This window comes from Candoia aspera, chromosome 11, assembly GCF_035149785.1.
Source record: "Candoia aspera isolate rCanAsp1 chromosome 11, rCanAsp1.hap2, whole genome shotgun sequence".
Lineage (NCBI taxonomy): Eukaryota > Metazoa > Chordata > Lepidosauria > Squamata > Boidae > Candoia > Candoia aspera.
This window is the reverse complement of record NC_086163.1, coordinates 25,108,666-25,129,911: the sequence shown is the minus strand read 5'-3', so window position 1 is coordinate 25,129,911 and position 21,246 is coordinate 25,108,666. Positions and strand designations below refer to the sequence as shown.

General features: G+C 48.6%; 1 protein-coding gene across 5 annotated transcripts; it reads left to right on the top strand.

The window, feature by feature from the left end:
* The first annotated feature begins 13,258 nt into the window (after positions 1-13,258).
* TERF2 (telomeric repeat binding factor 2) lies at positions 13,259-20,327 on the top strand. Of its 5 annotated transcripts, XM_063312784.1 has the most exons (11): positions 13,260-13,473; positions 13,807-13,890; positions 14,584-14,714; positions 15,276-15,362; positions 15,611-15,757; positions 16,770-16,932; positions 17,011-17,158; positions 17,987-18,373; positions 18,720-18,805; positions 19,467-19,513; positions 20,104-20,327. In XM_063312784.1, the coding sequence occupies exons 1-11, from the start codon at positions 13,293-13,295 to the stop codon at positions 20,260-20,262; spliced, it is 1,620 nt and encodes a 539-aa protein (XP_063168854.1). In that variant the 5' UTR covers positions 13,260-13,292; the 3' UTR covers positions 20,263-20,327. The 5 variants fall into 5 exon arrangements, with proteins under 5 accessions (XP_063168853.1, XP_063168852.1, XP_063168851.1 ...); XM_063312783.1 differs by having other exon boundaries at positions 13,259-13,473; positions 14,644-14,714; positions 16,770-17,158; XM_063312782.1 differs by having other exon boundaries at positions 13,259-13,473; positions 15,614-15,757; positions 16,770-17,158.
* Positions 20,328-21,246: the final 919 nt, after the last annotated feature.

The following is a 21,246-nucleotide window of genomic DNA, read 5'->3' as shown; positions in this document are numbered from 1 at the left end:
TCAGCTGAGTGTGAACGTGAACAGGAGCTTTGTTTGCCCTCTAGGGAAATTTCACCTCGCTCCCTGCATGAAGTTTGCAGTGGTTTCTGGACTCCAGAGCAGCATCTCAAAACAAGATCCCTTAGAGCAAGGGAGCGGAAAGGGTGGCCTGGGGGCTGCTCAGCATCACTACTAACGGGGACAAGTGTGGATAATTTTTTATTTCATTTCTGGGGGAACATTAAGGGGGAAATCTGGTGTTTTAAGCCTCGCAATCTTCAAGGGAGCTTCTTCATCCCAGCCCTACTTAGAGATGTTGCCAGAACGTGAGCCTGGAATCGTTGCCCGTGGAACGGTCCTCTGCCCTTGGCAGTGCTCCCCACTCAGAGAACGGCTGTACTGCGGGAAGGGCGGCCCTCGGCGCCTCATCAGGAGTGGCAGACGCACCTGTGATTCTTGCACAGACAGCAGAAAGACGTCAAGTGCCTTGGATACACACAATGTCATGATGCGAATGGTATGAGTGCAACCAGCATAGATCCATGGGTCTGCCTATTACTAACCAGATTCAGTCCTGATGAAACCTGAGCAGCCAGGGGCCTGTGGGGATCAGGAGCTGAAACGGAACCCTTCCCTCGTGTAATTAATGTCCTTAAACCAGTGTTTCTCAACCTTGGCAACCTCAAGATGTGTGGTCCAACTCCCAGAATTCTTAAACTTTTTACAGCATCGCTAATGCCACCAAAGACTGCTTAAGCACCTTGCTGTTTTTATTCTCCCCTGTCCTGCATTACAGGTTTTACCAACACCCTCAGTGTGATGATGAACTGGCAGTGATCTGCCGTTGCTTTTCAGCAGCTAAGTCTGGCTGTAGCCTGTAGCTTGTGGCATTTGGCTGAAATAGCTAGCATCTGCATCTGCAGTGGGATTTACTGGATAGTAAGCGTAGTAAGAGCCAGTCAGCATACAGTCGTGGTCAAAGGTGCTGGAGCAGGAGCAGGAGCAGCAAGACCTGAGTTCTAGTCCTCCCTCAGGCACAGAACCCGGCTGCAGGACTTTGGGCTGATCCCTCTCTTTTCATCCTAGACTCTCAAATCAGAAAACATCCCAAAAGAGAGTACAGTACTGGGAGCCCCCTTCCCAAAACGTTGCCAAGAAAGTTGCACAGACCAGTCCATGTAGTCCTCAAGAGCCGTGGCCCATAATGTGGAGCATGGCTAAGGTTCACAGGCTATCCTGATGCCGTTAGGACTCTTGTGGCAAGTAGATGGCAGTGTCAGTTTGATGTTCCTGTAATGACTGGAAACACGCAGATTGCTCCTTGATGATGTTGCAGCGCTGTCTTTGCCACTCATTCTGCAGCTCCAGCCAAGTCACTGCCCAAAACTACTGCCACACAGAGATGGTGCATTTCCTGTCCCAGGGCCTGGCTGTGGCATCTCTGCATTTGCTGATTATTGGGGTGCTTGTAATTGTGTGTGTGTGTGTGTGTGCCTTCCACCCACCCACTTTTACAGTAACTCATGCAGAAGGCCAGGCACACGGGACTGCAGTAGTGTGCTGATCTTTCTCCTGGAATGTTTTCTTTCATCTCTAATCACTGCACTGAGGCTCATAAATCAGGCAGTCAAGACAAAAAGCCAAACAAGCATAATTTGCTTCTTCCTGGCCCCTGTTGTTTTTGGCACACTGAAACCAGAGACTTTCCCTGATGATGACACTATGGGGGAATGTGGGTGAGCAAACGTCAGCCTGGTGGCTCTTCCCACCCCCCCTGCTCTCTTTTAAGACCTGCCAAGAGATCATCGGGGGCTGATGGAAACAGAATGGACATGTGCCTTTGCTTCTTGCAGAACAAGCCATGTGCTTCAGGCATCGCTTGCCCAGGACCAACAGGAAAGGCCTCTGCTTGATGTTGGGAATCAGATTTCAGACAATGAATTCCACTGTTTGTCTGTTTATCTACACAGGTCTTTACACACGTGTTTAATCACACACACACACACAGAGAGACACACACACTGCTTGGAACCAGTGCTCCCTATTGGGGTCAGAACACCCTGTGCTGTGGTTTCCTGAGAAGAGTTCACTTCTGAGGGGCTCTCGGGTCATGTGCCTGAAAAAGGTCTTGGTGGTGTTGACCTTCCAGAGTTAGCTGCCTCTGGACAGCAGACTCCGCAGGAGGCACCAGCGTTACCTACTCACAGTCCTGCCCGCTCTGGTGGGATAGATAGAACTTGAATCACCACCACCTGCACCTAAACATGTACATTAGCATATATACATTACCTTAATTTGCATTACCTTTGGATGTGATGTATCCCCTCACCCGCTCTGGAGGAGGCCTTGCATAAATGGCAACTCAAGTCCAGGAGGAGGGAGGGAAACACGGACCAGCAGCAGAGAGTTCTTTGTATTATAACATCTAGAGTTTTTCTCAAAACACGGAACAATTTATCACTGTGCATCATATAATTGTATGGCATCTTTTTCTACTTTGTTCCTTTTAAAATGCAAGTTCTAGTCCCATTAAACTTGTCATAAACTTGTCATAATCAATTTATTATCCGGTTAAAAAATTACTCAGAAGCTACATATATTTAGTGGAAATATTAACTTTGACCAAAGTTTAGCTGCCTGTAATAATCCCCACAACATAAACTCGGCATCTGGTACTTGTAAGGTGAAAGGTGAAAAACCAACTTCCTCTCTTTCTAAATGACATCCTCTTTCCTAAAGGGCATGAAAGCGCCTCTGCTCACTCTACCCCAATTTTCCACTTGCCCTCCTCTCCTCTGACCGGTTTCCTGGCATTTCCTCCTCCTCCTCCACTGAGCAACTAAGAGGGAGTTTCCATAATGCCCAAGAGATACCTAAGGAATTAACTCCCACTTCCTTTCCTTGAATAGCCACTGGGTACAAAGGTGGTGGTGGTGGGAGCTTGCGGAAGGAGAACCGTGGATCCCACCTGGTTTCCCCAGACTTCTGTTGGCAGAGTGCTAGAAAGCATTTGGCCCAGGAGAGATCAGAAAAGTCACACACCAGGCATTTCTATAAAAATAATTTTATTTACAGAAAACAAGCATATTTAAAGGCTGTTTGCTGAGAGGAGAGATTTCTCTCAGCTGCATATTCTCTGCAAGACTACACAGAAGGGAAACTGAAACTAAAACAAGTCCAGGCAAGTTCCTCCCTTAGGCAATGCAACCATTAACACGTGAAAAGGGGACAATTAAATTCAACCTCTTCACCCAGCCAAAATGATTAGTCACCATAGTAACCTTAATCTGTAGTAAAAAAACATATTAACACTCCCCTTTTTATACTACAGAATAAGACACAAACCAATTTTCTTTGACAACTCTTTATGTCTTTCCATTCACAGTATTTTAACATTATCTCCTCTTTGGTTTAACAGAAAGCTACCATCCTTCCTGTGTATTTCCAAACCTAGGTGATTTGTTACAGTTCCAAGGTTTTTGTTTTTTTTAATGTGAAATGGCTTTTCATGCGGGCTTCAAAATCAAGCCTTTGTTTTTCTGTTGGTGTGAACAGCAGCAAATCATCACATAAATGCAGAGATACATACAGCCTTGTCTTTCTTCATATATACACATGGATCTTGTCATGAGTACTGATGGCGAGCAGGAGGGGGCCTCTATCCAGGGGGGAAAACGCATGCGTAGTACTGAGGAATTAAGCAGCCATTCAAAGAGACACAGATCGGACCCGCCTTAACTTTTGGGGTTTATCTGTCTGGGTTTTCCCACGCTTCTTCAGTTAGGATTTTCTGTCTTATGTAGCAGTAATAAACACCAGAGACCTACTCCTCGTCTCAGCGTGATTCCTGACTGTTAGGACAGATCTGCTTTTCCTTTTTCAAAACCAAAATTCTGCAGTTTTTCATCTAATTTTTTGGTTCCAGGATCTAGCAGCTTGTTTTAACCCATAGATTGACTTCTGCAGTTCAGACTAGATTCTCCCTTTTCATAGCCAGGGGGTTGCTGCATGTATAATTTGTGGTCTAAATCACCAAGGAGAAATGCAGTTTGAATGTCATAGTGGTGAACTGACATTCCTTTGAGTGCAGCAATTTTTAACAGTAATCTAATTGATTCACCTTTAGTAACTGGTGCAAAAGTCTTGTCAAAGTCTAAATCTTTCCTTTGAGTTAACCCTTTTGCAACTAACCTTGCTTTATATTTTTGGATTTTGCCATCAGCATCCCTTTTCAGTTTGAAAACTCACCTACAACCTAGACAGCGTTCATTGGGAGGTAGATTTACCAGTTTCCATGTTTTATTTTCTTTCAAGGATGCTAACTCCTGTTGCATGGCAGAATGCCAATTTTGTGCAATCTCAGGTGGTAAAGCATTCACTTGTTCTAAAGACTCAGGTTCTGTGAATATGTGGAAAGCCTTTACTGTTTCAGCCTGAAAACGTGATGGAGGAATGCCTTTTTTTACTCCTCTGAGATCTGTGAGGTGATACAGGGCTTAAATTTTGACTCCTATCACTTTCCTGAGAAGCATCTGTCTCATCAGACAGATCTTCAGTTTGCTTTTCTGGTTTAATGTCCTCATCAGGCAAAAGATCACTATCAGCAAGTCCTTGCTGTTCTCTTGTGGTGGTCAGATCAACTGGAGAGCTGGAATTTAATCTCCCCCCATTTTGTTCAGCAAAAGAAGAGCTTTTGCTAATTATCAATTTCTCTCCCACTATGAACCTGTAGCTCCTCTGGCTTTGTTCATAGCCAACAAAAATGGCTTTCTTTGTTGTGGGGCCTCCTTTCCTTCTCTGTTGTTTTGGAATATCAACCCAAGCAGTGCTACCAAACACTCTAAGATGATTTACCTTTGGTTTCACACCATAAAATAAATGGAATGGAGTGTCCTGAATCACAGAGTTATACAGTCTGTTTTGTACATAACAGGCAGTAGATATTGCCTCTCCCCAATACTTAAAAAATAAATGTGAATCTTTAAGCATGCATTCCATCGCATTTTGCAAGGTTCTGCCCTTTCTTTCAGCAACACCATTTTGCTGAGCGGTGTAAGGGTTAGAAAGAATTTGTTCTATCCCTTTTTCAGCTAGGAACCTTTTGAATATGTGAGAAAGGTACTCTCCTCCTCTATCACATTGGAGTGCAGATACAGGCCTAGGGAATTTTCCATTTGCCCATGTCACAAAACCTTTAAATTTCTCAAATGCCTCATCTTTATGTTTTAAGATGTAGATAAATGTGTATCTTGAGAAATCATCAATGATGGTCATTGCGTACCTTGCTTGTCCAAGACTTGGAGCAAAAGGACCAATAATGTCAGAGTGTACAATTTCCAAAGGTCTAGTTGTAACTCTGTCACTGTGCTTACTCACAGGAGCTTTTAGTGTTTTGCATTCTTTGCAAACTACACAGTCTAAGTATTTGTCACAGGGTTTTATCTTTAGGTCAGCACACAGCTGTGGCATTTGTGCTATATACTTGAAATTAGCATGACCAAATCTCCTGTGCATCAGGTGTACACATTGGTCATGATATGGCGTGTTGCCAACTGCAGCCTTGCAGCTTGGCTTCCTTGCATTTTGCACAATGTACAAGGAGTCTTTTAATATAGCAGTAGCACACAATTTTCCATTTTTACGTATCTCACAACCATTTTTCTTAAATGTTATGACATACCCTGTTGCAGCCAATTGTGCCACAGATAAAAGGTTTGATTGTAAATTTGGCACATACAACACACCTTTTACAGTTTCTCCCAAGCAGGATAAATACAAGTCACCTTATCCCATAATTTTGGTCACAGACCCATCAGCCAAAGATACACTTTGTCTTTCAGTTTTAGGCAGTGACACAAAAGAGCTTGTACAATTACATAAATGACAATTGGCCCCAGAATCTAACACCCATACATCAGAATTACCCTTCTCAGCAACCTGTGCAATTTGGGTTGTCTGAAGAGCCTTCTTCTGTGTTGCCCTTGTGTTCTTCTTCTCTTTCTACTCTTGGGTCTCAAGGCACAGTCTTTCTGCAAATGTCCAGCTGAACCACAGGTGAAGCATCGCTGGCTGGCTAGTGCTGTGGCCTCAGCTTCCTTTCCCTTCTTTTCCCTTGTTTTCTGGTACTGCAGCTTTCCAGAAGAGATGGGGGGGATCTTTCCTCTCCTCCCATTCAGCGAGTAAGCACTGTGTAACATACAATGGGGTGAGGTCTGCTTCAGGCATAGCCTCCAGGGTACAAATCAGCGTGTCCCACATTTCATTCAGTGAGGACAGGAAGATATAGGATTTTGTGAGAGGTGTAAATTCCATTCCTCTCTCCTGCAACTCAACAAACAGCTGCTGAATATGATGCAGGTGCTCAGGAAGGCTATCTCCTTCTGCAAGGTAGGCTTTGTACAGCTTTTTTGTCAGAGTAACTTTACTCCCTGCTGTTGCCTTTACATACAAGTCTCTCAAAGCGTCCCAAAGTTGCTTTGCAGACTGCATACCTTGCACGTGGACTAGCTGATTGTCCTCAAATCCCAGGATAATGGTGGCTCTAGCCCGCTCATCCTGTCTCAGCCATTCAGCACTGGGATTTTGAAGAGTTTGCTCACCAATTGGCAGCCAAAGATTCTTTCTGCGAAGATACATCTCCATCTTCAGGGCCCAATTCAAATAGTTGGGCTCTGATAGGCGCTCCAGAGGCATCGCTGAGGGCTGAGAGGTAGCCATGGCTTCTTCCTTCTTTTGCAAATCACCTCAGCTGGCTTCTTTGTCCTGTAGACCGGCAGTTGCTGGAAAATCTCCAGGTGGCTCCAAAGAAAATCTTCACAGGTCTTTGCTACCTGCCTTTAAATTGTGCATGAGGTGTGGAGCTGATCCCTCTATTCTCTCTGGGTTTTACTGGGCTTACTGGGTTTACTGGGCTGCTTACTGGGCCCATAACCTGTTGGCAGAGTGCTAGAAAGCATTTGGCCCAGGAGAGATCAGAAAAGTCACACACCAGGCATTTCTATAAAAATAATTTTATTTACAGAAAACAAGCATATTTAAAGGCTGTTTGCTGAGAGGAGAGATTTCTCTCAGCTGCATATTCTCTGCAAGACTACACAGAAGGGAAACTGAAACTAAAACAAGTCCAGGCAAGTTCCTCCCTTAGTCAATGCAACTATTAACACGTGAAAAGGGGACAATTAAATTCAACCTCTTCACCCAGCCAAAATGATTAGTTACCATAGTAACCTTAATCTGTAGTAGAAAACATATTAACAACTTCTGCTAGAGTTAGAGGGAAACCAGCTCTCCAGAAAGACTGCACCAGTTTCCATGATGATTCTTCTGCTGCTGCTTTCATCTACAAAAGCCAGTTACCTCAAAACCTGCCCTAAGGTCCCCCAGAGGCTGGGACTGCAACCCCCAGAACAGGAGGCACCAAGGCAGAGCTGCTTCCACACCAAGAGGTGGTGGATCATTTTGTTTAGTTGCACTGCACATTCCAACACAGCCTACTATCAAGATGATCCAGCAACTGAGACCGATGGAACAAACTGAAATATGTTTGATGATCCTAAAATAATGCTTACAATCACAACAAAATGTGTTTACTGGACACCTCAGAGAATAAAACATTAAATTGGTTAACTATCAACTTCATTCTGCTGGAAGTGTAAAATGATGGAGGGACATTTATATATCTATTGAAGTGAATATTTGTAGCTCAGGGTTGAACTGTGGATCCTTGGTGCTGAGCCCTGTTGTTTTCTTGCAGATGTTTCATTGCCAGACTAGGCAATGTCTTCAGTGCGAAGATTCAGTTTCGCACTGAAGAGGTTGCCTAGTCTGGCAATGAAACGTCTGCAAGAAAACAACAGGGCTCAGAGAGCACCAAGGACTCCATTTACATATCTGATATGGGCTTGCCCCGTTAATTGTCCCACTTCAATTTAATATTTGAAGTTTTAATATAAAGATGTGAATGTGATTTTCAACTTCATACCAAACACTGGGAATGTATTATTCTAGGAAGGGTAGTTGGTATGACAAAAAAAAAGTGTTCTTTTATATTGGAAAGACAGTGCCACTCTGTATTAGTCTTGGACAGGTGATAGGTGTCCACTTTTTGCTTATGAACCAGCTCTTCCTTGATGTATTAAAATTACCCGGACCGCTTTTAATCACAGTTTAGGACTGGGCAAGGGTTGGAGACAGCCTTGGTCACTCTGAAGGAAAATCTTCACCAGGACTTGGATGGAAGGAACGTGGCTCTTTTGGTTCCACTTGACTTCTCAGCAGCATTAGATTCTATTGACATGGACCACCTAGGAAGGTTGGGAGTTGGGGGCACATCCTGGGATGATTCTGCCTCTTCCTAGGCTAGTCGGTGTTGGTAGAAGAGTAGTCAGCCTGCTGGGTGTGTCTATGTCAAGTCCCACAGAGCTCAGTCCTCTCCCCGCTACTTTTCAGCATCTACAGAAAACCGCCACTCAGGCTGGAAGTTGTGATCCAGTTTCTGAAGAGCAAATGGGATGAAACAGGCTAGTTACAGTTGCTGTTTGTCCAAAAGCCATCTGGCTTTCTGGAGTCATACACGCCACAGAATTCCAGATGTAGCCAAATCAATTGTTATCATATCAGGATGATGCCCTTGACCATTTTATCTTCAGTTCCTTTCCGGGCAATTCCCAAGTCCTTTTCTGCTGCAGCTGCTGCTATCTGCATTAAGAAAGGGCATCCAGATGCAAAGGAATGCAGAGCTGACCTCGGGGAAGGCATGGGAGAGCCCTTAAAGGGGACCAGCAAAAGAGACTGCAATCCTGAGAAAGCAAGAAGTACGAGAAAGAAAGTCAACATAGTTTTTGTTTAGTGTAAGATGGGACAAAGAGGAACTTGGGCAGGCTGTCAAGATTCTGTTATCCTACCTTGCTTCAATCAAGAACATTCAGGGAACATTCAGGGAATCCCTAGCATGCCTGCTTCTTCACCTGGCCTACGTCAAAGGGCCAACAAAGCAGAAAGATATCCAGCGTGACAGGTGGAATCTCACCTTAGGGATTCTGTCAGAAGTCCTGGGAGATACTTCTAAGATTCTACAGTACCTGGCCTGGGACTGCTGCTGGCAGAAGGCAGAGAAATCTCAGTCTAAAATAGGCAACTTAAGACAAGGAAAATCAAGATTTCAGTGCACCAACCATCCAGCCCCTTACCAGATAAATCTAGCATAAAAAAGGGCCATGCATCCCATGGAGGATCCACAGGTTGATTGTGAGCTAGGCCCGAAGTCAGTAGGTAGTGTCTGCAATGACACGCTGGGATAGCAGTGAAACATGTGGCCGGTGAGGAATCAGGAAGGAAGACACAGGTGGAATGTTGAGTTCTGATGGCACAGGCCACATCTCTCACAATGAGAGAGGCATTTTCAGAGGGGGGGAGAGGGAGGGGGGGGAGGGAAAGCAAGGAAAGCTGGTCTTGCAGCCTTTCTAAAAGATTTGCATGGTTTAAAGAAAAAGCAGCCCTTATTTTATACCTATCAGATCAGAATAAGGTGGGCTAGCATTCTGGGGTGTGCGGGAGATTCTATGATTTTCCTTGCTTAGTTCTCCCCCCCCCCCCCTGATGCTATCGATATCCCTAAGATTGTATATCAAAGAAAAACTGCCCCTTGATCTGTGCAATCTTTGTTATCTGCAAAGAATCTGCTGCCAAAGGGGAAAACCTCAGAACCATCAATTAGCCCCCCCACTACAATTAAGCATTAAAGTAATTGAAAAAGTTGTGGCAACATTCTATTTCCATTTTAAAATGGTAAAATATCTCATAAGCACAACTGGTTCACCTTGGGCACAGGAACAGGTTTGTGAAACTGGTTTTAAGACACAGATCACGACTTGTGCTCTTAACCGCAGAAGATTCCCTCAGGGGAAGGGGGACGTGGTGTCTCCTGCTCTGAAAAGATGTTTCCCCCGATGGCTGCATGTGGGAAGGTAAGAGAATAAACTTTTTTATTGAGTCTGCAGTAGCACACCACAAAAGCCCTGCGTGCCGTGGCCAGGACGGTGGCTAGGGAGGGAAGGGCTACTCATTCCTCCAAGTGGCTCTGGAGTCACCTCCATCTGGTACAGCCAATCCAAGAGGCGCCAGAGAAGCCGCTTCTATTTGGATCAGGGCAGTTTGCTTCACAGCCATAGTGAACAAGCTGGCGCATAACCAGCCCCAAAGAAGCAGAACAGAGCCTCCGCCATGTGCTGCAGGAAGCAGCTGCCCTGAACTTACTCTGAACACCCACCACAGGCTCACGTTTGGGCTGTTTGATGCTAAACAATGCCCTTCTTCCCCCTCTCACATCTTTAAGGAGACCCCAGTGCCTCTTCTTATATGCTGCACACAGAAACAAGGGTCATCCTTCCCCTCCACATGACCCACTTCTGCTCAGCTGTGTCTGTGTGAGAAGAGCCCCTGCTGTATGGCCCGGGAGGGAGAGGTCCCCACCGCAGGCGGTTTGGTGATGCGGATTGCTGCAGACCATGCAGGCCGCCCAGCTCGCTCCTGCTTCCACCAGAGGTTGACCCAAGGAAACTGGAGAGCTTTACTTTGGGACTTCTCCCCAGCACCTCCTTTTAGAAGAGAGCAAGACACAACCACAGTGTACCAGAATACAACTGCCCCCAATTCACTTTAACCCATTTGCCAGCTCCCCGAGGCCACAGGATGCTTCTTGTGGCACATCTGGTCGCAGAGAAGGGACCTCTTCCTCTCCCAGTGAATCCCAAAGCCTTGTGCAAGCCTCTGATCCCCGTGGCCCCTTGTCCTGGAGATTGAGGAATCCCGTGCTCCTTCCCTGGGCAAGTTGTGCTCCAAAATGGGGTAGGGAGGAGGGGACAAACAAATACCAAATGGCAACTCTGGCAGAGGCATTGCTAGCTGTGCCCTCAGGGCTGATGGGGGCCCTGGCATGGCATCCCGTGTGGCCAAGCAGCAGGGGCTCCTGGAAGTACATCTCCTTTATGCTGAGCTCAGGCGTCTGCTGTCAGTACAACTTTCCCCTGGGCCCAACTAGTTGCCGCTTGGAACATTTTCCGAGTCCCCAACCATTTTAACGCTATCCTTGTGCTTTTGGTTCCTCTCTGTCCACAGCAGCTCCAAGAGCATAGCAATGGCCTATCGCTGGTCCCAGGGACTGTGAGCCAATGATGGAGATGAACAGCAGAAGTTGGCAACAAATGCGCAATCACGTGATTCCCACAACTAGGGAAGGAGCACCAGTGGAGAATGTGGCCAGCATGTCATGTGCTAATGATCCTTTGGCATGACCGATTCTGTACAGCCAGAATTCCCATAATCCTGCTCTTGCCTCCTGGCAAGGTGAATGGGAAAAACAGAGGCTATCCACCACTTATCGCCAGGACCAGCAACCAGCAGACGTGTCCTGCCGGCAAACACTCACTGCAAACGGCTCTTGGAGGCCCTCTTGGGGATGCAGAGAAAACAGGATCTACTTGGATGAAAAGGCAGACTTGAAAGAACCAGGCTGCACAACGCTTCCTCATGGAGAGCAAGTCCCTTTTCTGAAAGTTTGTTTGTTTTTTCAGGTAAGAAAGAGATGGAAGTGCTGAGAAAACACAAGTGGGCAGAAAATGGATTGTTACATGGACTAGAACCTCAGCCCATCTTACATAAAAGGCCAATTGGTCTCACAGTTAATCCTCCTTTTAAGGTAACACAACAACACATCAAAAAGAGACAGACCCCCCCTGCCCCGTCATTCCCACAGCCAAGACAAAGCCACAGACATCCACGGGACCAGAAACCCTCAGCTGCACAAAGCATTGCACTGCTACGCTTCTGGCTCCCAAATCTCATCCCCCTGCCTTGAATGAAGGTTTAGCAAGGGAAAGAACAGGTTGCGAAACCAGCAATTCAGCTCTAAATACAAGAGAAGAGTTACCCAACCCAATACTCCTGAAAGGCATTGCAAAGGATCAGCCAATACAAAATAGGTGATACTCGGATGCTTTTCACAGTACTGGATAGGGAATCTTGCTTGTTTAGGTAAGTAACCCAAACTGAATGAACTGGTCATAAATGCCTCCGGCTTATATCAGTCTTTCAATTTCATTGTAAAATTGCGTCCCAGGCTTTGAAGTTGCCAAGAGTATACCACTAAAGTTTGTATTTCATTTTAAACCTGGGGAGTTGACATGGATTAATTTTTCTACCAGGGGGGTTACCTAGCGCAAATATCTGAAGCATTCCAAAGACAGCAAGAAGAGCTTTGCCAACTGGGCTGCTCCGAGGTTGCAATCCAGGAAACTGCTCGAACATGCAGGAGCCCATAGTGATCCTGCGAAGGCTAAAGTCCCTAGGAATCTCACCTCTCACCTGAACGTACTGAATGCGTGATTCGTGACGGGCCGCAAAAGGCTCTCAACCCCAAGACAAGCGACCACCCAACGCAATGGCCGTGCTCTGTGCCCCACCTGGAAAAGGGCTTCTGCCCCTTCTGCCTTCCCAGGCTCCATACAGGATATGAGCAAAGGTGCCCAGCGGACACCGACCGGGTTCCACGTTCCATTCTCCGGGGCAAAACCGTGGTGCGGAATGGATCTTGTTACGTGCCGGGCAGTACTTGAAGCCGGGGAAGAGCTCCGGCTTTTGGGGAAGCACGGGATGGCCTGCTCTTTCCCCCCACCTTTCCGGGCAGAGCGAGCCCGGCCGGCCTCGACCGGCGTGGAGGCTAAGCAGGGTCGGGCCCGGCTGGGGGACCCGACCCTCCCCTGACCCTGGAGAGCTCCGAGCTGCCAAGGCGACCAAGCAGAGGAAATCCGGGCAGAAGCGCGGCATGGGCAGCCCGACCAACGCGCGGGGAAACGCCCACGCCCCATTTGGAGCCCCGGCGCATCAGGCCCTTTATGGCGGGTGTGTCTTAGCCCGGTCCGCGGAGGGTCCAACGGTCATCGAGATCGCCCCGCGTGCAAACCACGAGGGGGGCGAAGCTCGAGCCCGGGCGGGGGGCTTGGCTTTGGGGGCCGTTCCCACCTTGCTTCGGGCAGGGCAGGGCACTGATGCACCCCGGCAGGCTCGGAGCAAGTGAGCTCCCCGGTGGCGGCCACGACTCCTGCCAGCCTCCGAGGTGGGCTCTGGGCCCTTCCGCGGCGCCTCCTGCGCACCCGCGACCCGCCGAGGAGGATGCGGCCACTCCGCCCACAGGCTCACTGCGCTTGCGCCCCAGAGGACGCCCCAAGGCACCTTGGGAGATGTGGTCTTACGGCGGGAGGCGCTCCGCGAGGGGGCCTAATTTCCGGTCCTCGTCCTTCCGGCGCGTGGTTGACGTCATGTCGGCGGGAATGGTGGCTGCGGGAGCCGCGGCGGCCGAGAAAGCAGCTGAAGCGCGGGGGAAGGAGCTGGAGGCGGCGGTGAACCGGTGGGCCGTCCTCTTCTACGCCCACCAAGCCATGCGGGCCTTTCGGGCCGGGAACAGCCAAGACTTCCGGCAGCTGCGCGACGTCCTCACCGGTACGTCGTCGCCTCGGGAGCCCAGTGGGGACTCCCGAGCCCATCGTCCCCGGCCAGCGGGAGCGGGAGTGCGTCCGCGGGGGAGGTCCGGTTGGGGGGAGACGCCGCGGAGCCCCCCCAAAGGAATCTGAGGGGCCCGCCGGGCTCCGGCCGCGCCCGTTTGGGGGGCTGAAAAGAGGCTCCCCGCCGCGCAGTTGCGCCTCTTCGCACGCGAGCCTCGGTCCACACGTGTGGCGCGCGTGCAGGCAGCGGCGCGTCCCGCGGTGTCCCTCCGGCCCCCCTCCCCGCCTAGCTCTGCTGGGAAGCGCCTGACCGCGCCTGCCTCGTTCCCAGCCGTGCTCGTGCGCCCGGTGGCCCTGGAAGAACCGATCCGGCGCCAGCTGCGGATTATCCAGCTCCTGTCCCGGCTCGAAGAAGGTGAGGCGTGCTTCGAAGCCCAGCTTTCCTGGCTCCCATTTGACTGGGGTGGGTTATTCTGGGTGACGTGGGGGCGTTTTCCTTTTCTGTAATTTTGCACGCGCTGATAGAAATATAGTTACCAAGCGCAGGAAGCAAGAGTTGCCTATTGTGACCAGTTCTTTAAAAAGGGATAACAGCAGGAGACAAGAGACTAAGCCTTATGAAGAGAGGTTTGAAAACCTGGAAGCTCTTTGCCCTAGACGATGGGGTGTAGGAGACACGGTAGCAAAGACCTAGAAGACAAGACATGGAATAATTGAATTAAGTTGACAGAAAAGCAGATTTCAGCCTAATGTTAGGAAATTCTCCATAAAGGTAAGAATAGTTTGAAATTATAACCAGTGTCTGAGGGAGGTAATGAATTCCTCTTTGCCGGTCGTGCTCAGGTGGGGACTGGACAGCCACCTCTCATGGATTTCTGCGCTGAGTGGCTGATTGAATGCAACGGGTTAAGAGGTCCCTTTCAATTACAGGAGTGTATGTTTTATTCTTTGATGTTGGGTTGTTCTACCATTATTCATGAAGTAATTGAGGCACGAGTCTGTACTTCTAAAACGTACATTCTATTTCTTCAAGTGTAGGGGTGTGTTTATATCTGCACTGAGATATCATGGTTCAATGATGACAAGGCTTTATCTTTTAATACTTTAGATTGGACCATTGATACAGAAACTGAGCTCACACCTCTTGAAACTGTGCTTGTCCTTCTAGAGAAGATCAAGGAGGAATGCCACATTGATGTGAAACTAATAGAGGAAATAAAGAGAAGAATAAAGGAAGCTGTAAGAATCACCATTTCATCTCCGGTAGCCGCTAATTTCAAAGGTCATGATGGTCACTCTCTTTTTAAGCTCAGCCTCCCTCAGCAGGAGGGGGCCACGCTGAGAGAAATTGTTTTAGAAACTTATTGTTCCAAAATCTATTCATTGTCAGGAAGAATTAGGCTCCACCTGAAAACCAAATGTTTTCTCTCTCCCTTTTTTCCAAGTTCAAAAACGACTGGCTTAGAAAATGTTACTGACTTGCTCTGTATAGATTTAACAGCCACAAATACACTGTCACTTTGAGAAAAGGTTAGGAAGGCCAGCTGCTCTCAGCTGACAAAAATCAACTACTAAAACCACCAAAGGGAGCAGGATTTGGATGTTAAAAGAGAGACTCCTAAAAGGGAAGCTGGAGAAATGCCAGGGGCTCAGTCTCCACTTTCCTTTCCATCACTGAGCTCCAGGATCAGAGAAAGGGCTTAGCTGGGGGCCATGTGAAACAGATCCAGAAAACACTTTATTGAGAAATCCACAAAAGGTATGTTTGCATTTTTATTTTGTTTTGTTTTTTTGCTTCAGGCAGTTATCACCTGTGTTAAGAACAAAGAATATGAACATGCCAGCAAAATCTTAAAGAAACACATGTCAAAGGATCCAAGCAGCCAGGTGAACATTTCTGATATAGGTCCCAGTGGCACATTCTTCCTTTCCTCGCACAGCCAGTGGCTTTCTCGTATCCCTGAGAAAGGATCCCTGTCTTCTCTCGAGGGGCAGTGAAGAGCCCCTGGCAGGCATTTCGCTGCTGTTTGTGCCTCTGGCTCTTTCTGAGCATTCGGGATTCCATCTGATGGGCAGTCAGCTCCCCCTTCCAGGCCCTTGCAAATACTCTGGCCTCTTTTCTTGTCCTTGCCTAGCAGATGAGGACAGCATTGTATCGCATCATCCAAGAGAAAAACTCCTCTCATCCAGCCATCTGGGATTTCTCCTACAAAGCCTTCCAGCAGAGGATTCTCCTCTTCTTCGAACAGTACTTGGATGATTCTGAGCCGTTTCTCCTAGTGGTGAGTGTTGGCCTTGGGGGGCCACATTCAGCCTTAAGGGATGTGTTTGGCTGTTTCTTCAGTGGCCGCAGCGGCAACTCAGCCTAGACAGTGTGATCAAAGATACACGTCCAACATCTGATGCTTGACACATCAGCTTTTTCCAGAAGGGCTGTTGTGTGTTTGAGCTATGCTTTGGGCAGAGGAAGATCCTCTAACCGAAAGCCTACATTTGGTGGCTGTGATTAGGGCAAGAGAAGAAAATAGAGAAACTTTGGGGTGACTGTAGAAGAGTGAACTCGCCACCCGGAGTGAGCAGGCATTTTTTTCCTCCTGGGATCCAGAGTTTTGGTGCTACCTGGGAAGGGGGGTTAAAACAACCCCACCCTCTCCTTCACTGGAGAGTTTGCTTTATAGAAAGGGAACTGAAAGCGAGCATGTGGGCGGGGGTGTCAGGGAAGAAATTAAGCCAGGAAGACAGCAGAGACCTGGGAAAGAGAAACTCCAGCCCAAAGGCAAGCACCTCAGCAGCCGTCTTCAGACAGCGAGAGAAAACGTCTGTTCTTGGAGTTGGAAGACCGCTGAGAGGCAGAGCTGAGAGTTGGGGAGGAAAAGAGCCAGACCAGGGTCTGCAAACGAGCTCCGGAAACAGAGGACTGCGAGTGCTGAAGGGGCAGGGAGAGAAAAGCCCATTTGCAAGTCTATAAAGGAGTGAAAAGGGATTTCAGGTGCAGTGGACTGAGATTGGCTGCAAGAGCTGAAGACCTGGGGGAAAAGGAAAGATTTAAAGGCAAGGGCTAAGAAATAGTTAAGCTAAGAAAACGTAGTGCTACAAATATAGGAATAGGAACATAGAGATAGAACTTTAAGAATAGAAATAGTTGCAAACTTACACTAATAGTAGAATAAGACAGGAGCTTAATTTTGTATAATAAAATAGTTTTGTGTGGGAAAAACAAATGCGGTCTCTGTGTCTGTGTTCTGTGCCGTTAAGAAGAACCCTAACAGTCACTGCTTATGCTTTTTATTTAAGATGGCAAAAAAGGATTCCGCTGATAAGACGGATTCCAAGAATAGCCCTGTGGGAGCAGCTAACAAGGAGAAAGTGGCTGTTTCAGAGGCCACGCAAGAGACCCCCGAGGCATCTGGCACAGCAGATGGAGGCACCGTGGGAAAACTCAATGAGGCCCCTGGAGGTAGGTCAGAGGTAGGGGCAGAAGGAAGGCCAGAGTCTGGAGCGGGAACCAGGGAAAAAGCAGCAAAATCTTTGCCAGCACCAGGTACAAGTGAAGAGACCATTCTAAAATGTGTGGAGGCAGCCAGCAAGCACACTGAAGCATCCCCACGTGTGGGTGGAACATCGGAGACGGACGAGCCCGCTGCCATCGCTTCCGTGTCTGCGGCTTCCAGGGACTCAAACCAGTAAGTCACTTTTGGTGTGAGGGTCCTTGTAGCGAGGGATGCGGGACTGCAAATGGTGGGCAAAGGAACGTTAGAGCAACTGCATATTTGTTCAAGAAATAGGGAAATTCCATAAATATGAGCAGACGTTTAGATCTGGGGGCTCTTAATTTTTTTGGTGATTTAAACCACATCAAAATCAAAGTAGCTTTGATTTAAAGCAATCCATCAAGTCTTTAGAATTGTCTGTTGTGAGTTTCAAAACCAGAGCCTTGCTTATCCCTTGCCACAAAGAGAGGAGAGAATTAGTGGCAACTAAAAGACAATTTCCTTAATAGCAGGATTTAAATTAACACCAAATTGCACTTGGCCTTCCCCTGTCTGTCCCTCAATGTGTTTTTGGACTATTATCCATTGGCTGGAAAATAAAAGGAACTTGTAGCACAAAATATCAGGAGATGCAAGATTGGGGGAATCAAGCTGGACTACAAGAACAATCAGGGTATTTCTATTGCTAAGCCTGTTTTGGGTCACTGAGATAAAGCCATCCGAGGGCTGGTAGGTCTTCCTGAGTGCGGCTGCATGAAACGGCACTTAGTGATTTGCTCTGGGTGTAAAAGCAACCCTTTCCCTTTTCCCAAAGAGGATCCCGGGACTCCATCCTCTTACACACCTAGGAATTTCCTTGATGGAATCTCTGTCTTGACTCTTTTTCCTGGGCCGTTTTAATTGTCCCCCAATGAAGGAAGCACAGCAGTGACTTCATTTAGAGAGGCCTCCTCGGTCGTGAGTGGAAGAAAAATTGACAGGGCTTCTGGGATACAGTTCTGAGGTTCCTCTCTTTTGTAGGGGCTCAAGCCTGAAGCCAGCTTCCTACGGGCTTTCTGTGCTGAGAGAAGCCTTCAGGATTCTTTCTGGTGCCCCGAACTCCGAGGAAGTGTTCTCGCAACTAGACAAGACGGACTGGACTTGTGCCGGGTCCAGCTCGCCTTCCGGGTCCCCCAGAGCCAAGCGCCAGAAGAAGGAAAGAGGAAATGCCCAGGCCAGGTCCTGCTTCAGCCTGGAGAAGACGAGATCCCTGCCCTCCATAAGTGACATGCTTTTGGGGAAAGAGAGGAAGCAGTTCAGGCATTCCCCTGCCAGGCACATCTTGGCCGCAAAACCGCTTGTGACTTTGGGGGTCCAATCAGCAAAGGGCCGAAAGCCCCCCCCAAGTGCATGCCCTCCAGCTCCCAGGTACGGAGCGGTGGCTGCCTTCGGGTCGGTGTTTGCAAAGCTGGCAGAGTTCAGGTCTTGGAAGCACCGGCCCTGAGCTGCTAGTTCTTCTTTCGGACCGCCTGGGGAATTTACAGGGTTTGGCCGTAGCTGTTCCCCTAAAGCGGGAGGGGTGGCCTCCAGCAGGGCTTTACCCCTCAGGACTATCGGAGGAATTCATTACTGAACCCCCAACGTGATTTGGGGTGAGAACAGCCCCCGAGCATTTGCTGGCGTGCGTGGCTGTGGCTGAGCCGTTGCTGATGCCGTCAGAGCCCAGGAGGGAGCAAGGCGGGCTCACCTGTAATCAAGCCTCTCTGCTCTTTAGCGCAGCCAAGCCAAGGGCCGCCCCTTCCTCTCTGCCGGAAGAGAAGGCCGCCTGGAGTGACGAGGACGAGTTCTTCATGGAGCAGCGTAAGTGGGGGCCGCGGCAGAAGCCTGGGGCCTTGTGGGTCTTGTTTTTGGTGCCCCAGCCTGGCTTCCTCTCAGTGAGCAGGGCAGCAAAACAGTCCTCTTGCCAGGGCTCCGTCTGGTGGGCTGGCAGGGGCCTGGAGGAACGGAGGCCGTAGAGGGTGTGGCAGCTGGATCCTTGGGAGAGGCGCGGGGGACATCAAGGGGGGGCAGCCTCTCCACATCTGGGAGGGAGCACGTGTCCCAGATCGCACAAAACCTCCGGGCAAAATGGAAAAGTGAAACCAAAGGTTTCTGCCTTGAAGGAGAATATATAACTTCAAAAAGGTAGATTTCTGGGGGTGCTAGGAGGCAACTTGGGCAAATCCAGATGGGTATGGCTGGGGAATTCTGAGAGGTGAAGTCCACCCATCTTAAACTTGCCAAGGTTGAAAAACACTACTCTAAACTGTGCCAGTAGGCCTTAAGGGAATGTTTATCTCTGTCCCTTTGCTTGCATTTCTGGTGCAGTGTTGTGACAAAAATCACCTGAACGCTGAGCCAGGAAGGCAGAAGCACTAAGTGGCTGCCTATGGCAAAAAGGAAAAAATCCCCAGGCGATATCTGGGCTTTCCAACCTTTGCAGAGTGCCAGGCTGCTAAACGTTCTTTTTTCCTTCTTTCAGAGTCAGAGGGGTCGACTGGCACCAACAGTTCCAGTACTAGGAGGAAGGTAATGCGACCAACTCCAAGCAGACTTTCTAAAGAAAAGACAAATTGATCATTACCCATCTCTTCTCTGTAAAAATAATTATGCAGTCTAGGCAATGGTTGTCACTGATAGGGCAGGAATGTGGGAAATTGCGGGCTGCTTAGGTAGTGCTCTGCTGTGGCTGCCGCTACTGTTTGTGAGCTTTTTCAGGCTCCCTCAGCTGGACGTGGCAAGGCTTGTATCTCCTCCGTGTAGACTAAGGGCTTGACTATTGATGTTTGAGCCAATATAAATTAAAACTACTTGTATTATGTAAGAGCGGAAAACTTTTTTCCCCCATTTTATATGTACCAATTCCTATTTCATCTTTTTCACAATCTCCCTGTAAACGGCAGGGAAAGTGCTACCCGGGACATTCAGGACACTGAAGCAGGGCCTGGTGTTTCCAGCTCAAACCAGGGCCTCCCACCCGCACTCCAGGGCAGCAGCCACATCCTGTGTGATGAGAGCGATGGGTTGGGGGGGGGGGTAGCGGAAACAGGCTGCAAATGAAGGTTAGCTGTGGGCCATTCCCATTTATTCACGAGGTCTCCCCATTGTTTCTTTTGTAGATGTGGTCTCCAGAAGAGACTGCGTGGATCAAGGAAGGCGTGGAGAAGTTTGGGGAGGGGAACTGGAAAGTTATTTCTCAAGCGTATCCTTTTAAGGATCGTACACCTGTGATGATCAAGGACCGCTGGCGAACAATGAAGAAGCTGGGACTTGATTAAACTGGAAGGCAGGGGCTGGTGGCGTGCCTTAAATATTTATTTAATAAAAAGTTTATACTGAACAACTCCCAGCACAGGCAGCTTGTAGTGTTTTACAGCAGTTGGGATGTCAACCAACAGCAAATTAGCCGTTGTAAACAAACAATTGCATACCCACCTAATCAAAAGCAAGATAAAAATAAAAGCCAGAAATTGGAGCAGTATACAGAATATGCATGAAACATGGCATCAGCATAAAACTTAGATAGCCTTTCCCCTATAGAGGCTGTTTTAGCTGGCTGCAGTTTCCAAAACAGGCATCTCCTCCCACACCTCTTTCAAGGCTGCAGCTTTGTTGGCAGCTCTGCTGTGCTGTGCTGAGCTGAGCGCAGGGCCTGCAATCTTGCTAAGCAGTCTGCTCTCCCAAGGGCAAGGTCCTTTGGGGGTTTCCTCAGGTCAGTTTACGGCCAGCAGGACTTCATGGACGCCCCGCTCCTCCTCCCAGCCAGCCCCTTAATGAGCGGATTCTGGAGCCGCAGCCACGGCAGGTGGTTGCCGACAAGGTGGCTGGACTCTGGGGAGACTCCGACCTTGCCTGGCCCAAGGGGCCTGGTTCCAACTCTGGTTAATGCGCTTCACATCCCCATAAGGTGCCTGGGGGTCCAGGGGAGAGAGACTTCTGTGGAATGGCTGGGCCAGTCCCCCTCTTACGGGCTGGATTTTACCTGGTGGCAGGTAGAGGGCCAAGCAATTTCTTCTCTGTGTTTAACCTGCCTGCCAACTCAGCCATATGCTCCCCCCTGATCTTGCCACAGTTGCTGGGAAACTTTTCTCTTGGGAAAGTGGTGTGTCCTTCAACACCAGGGGCTGCAAGCATGCAAGTATGTACACACACACACGTTTCTTTTCAGAGGAGGAGGAAAGAACAGATGCAGATAAGCTGGGTGGAACGGAATGCAGCTCTTCCAGCAAAACTCTGGTGGAAGGAAGGGAACTCCAGCTGTT

Bases quoted from the DNA above. Each gene is read 5' to 3' on its own strand.
- TERF2 (XM_063312781.1), top strand. From the start codon at position 13,293: ATGTCGGCGGGAATGGTGGCTGCGGGAGCCGCGGCGGCCGAGAAAGCA. The intron at 13,474-13,806 runs GTACGTCGTCGC...CCTCGTTCCCAG, and splicing joins GCTGCGCGACGTCCTCACCG to CCGTGCTCGTGCGCCCGGTG. The intron at 18,806-19,466 runs GTAAGTGGGGGC...TCCTTCTTTCAG, and splicing joins CGAGTTCTTCATGGAGCAGC to AGTCAGAGGGGTCGACTGGC.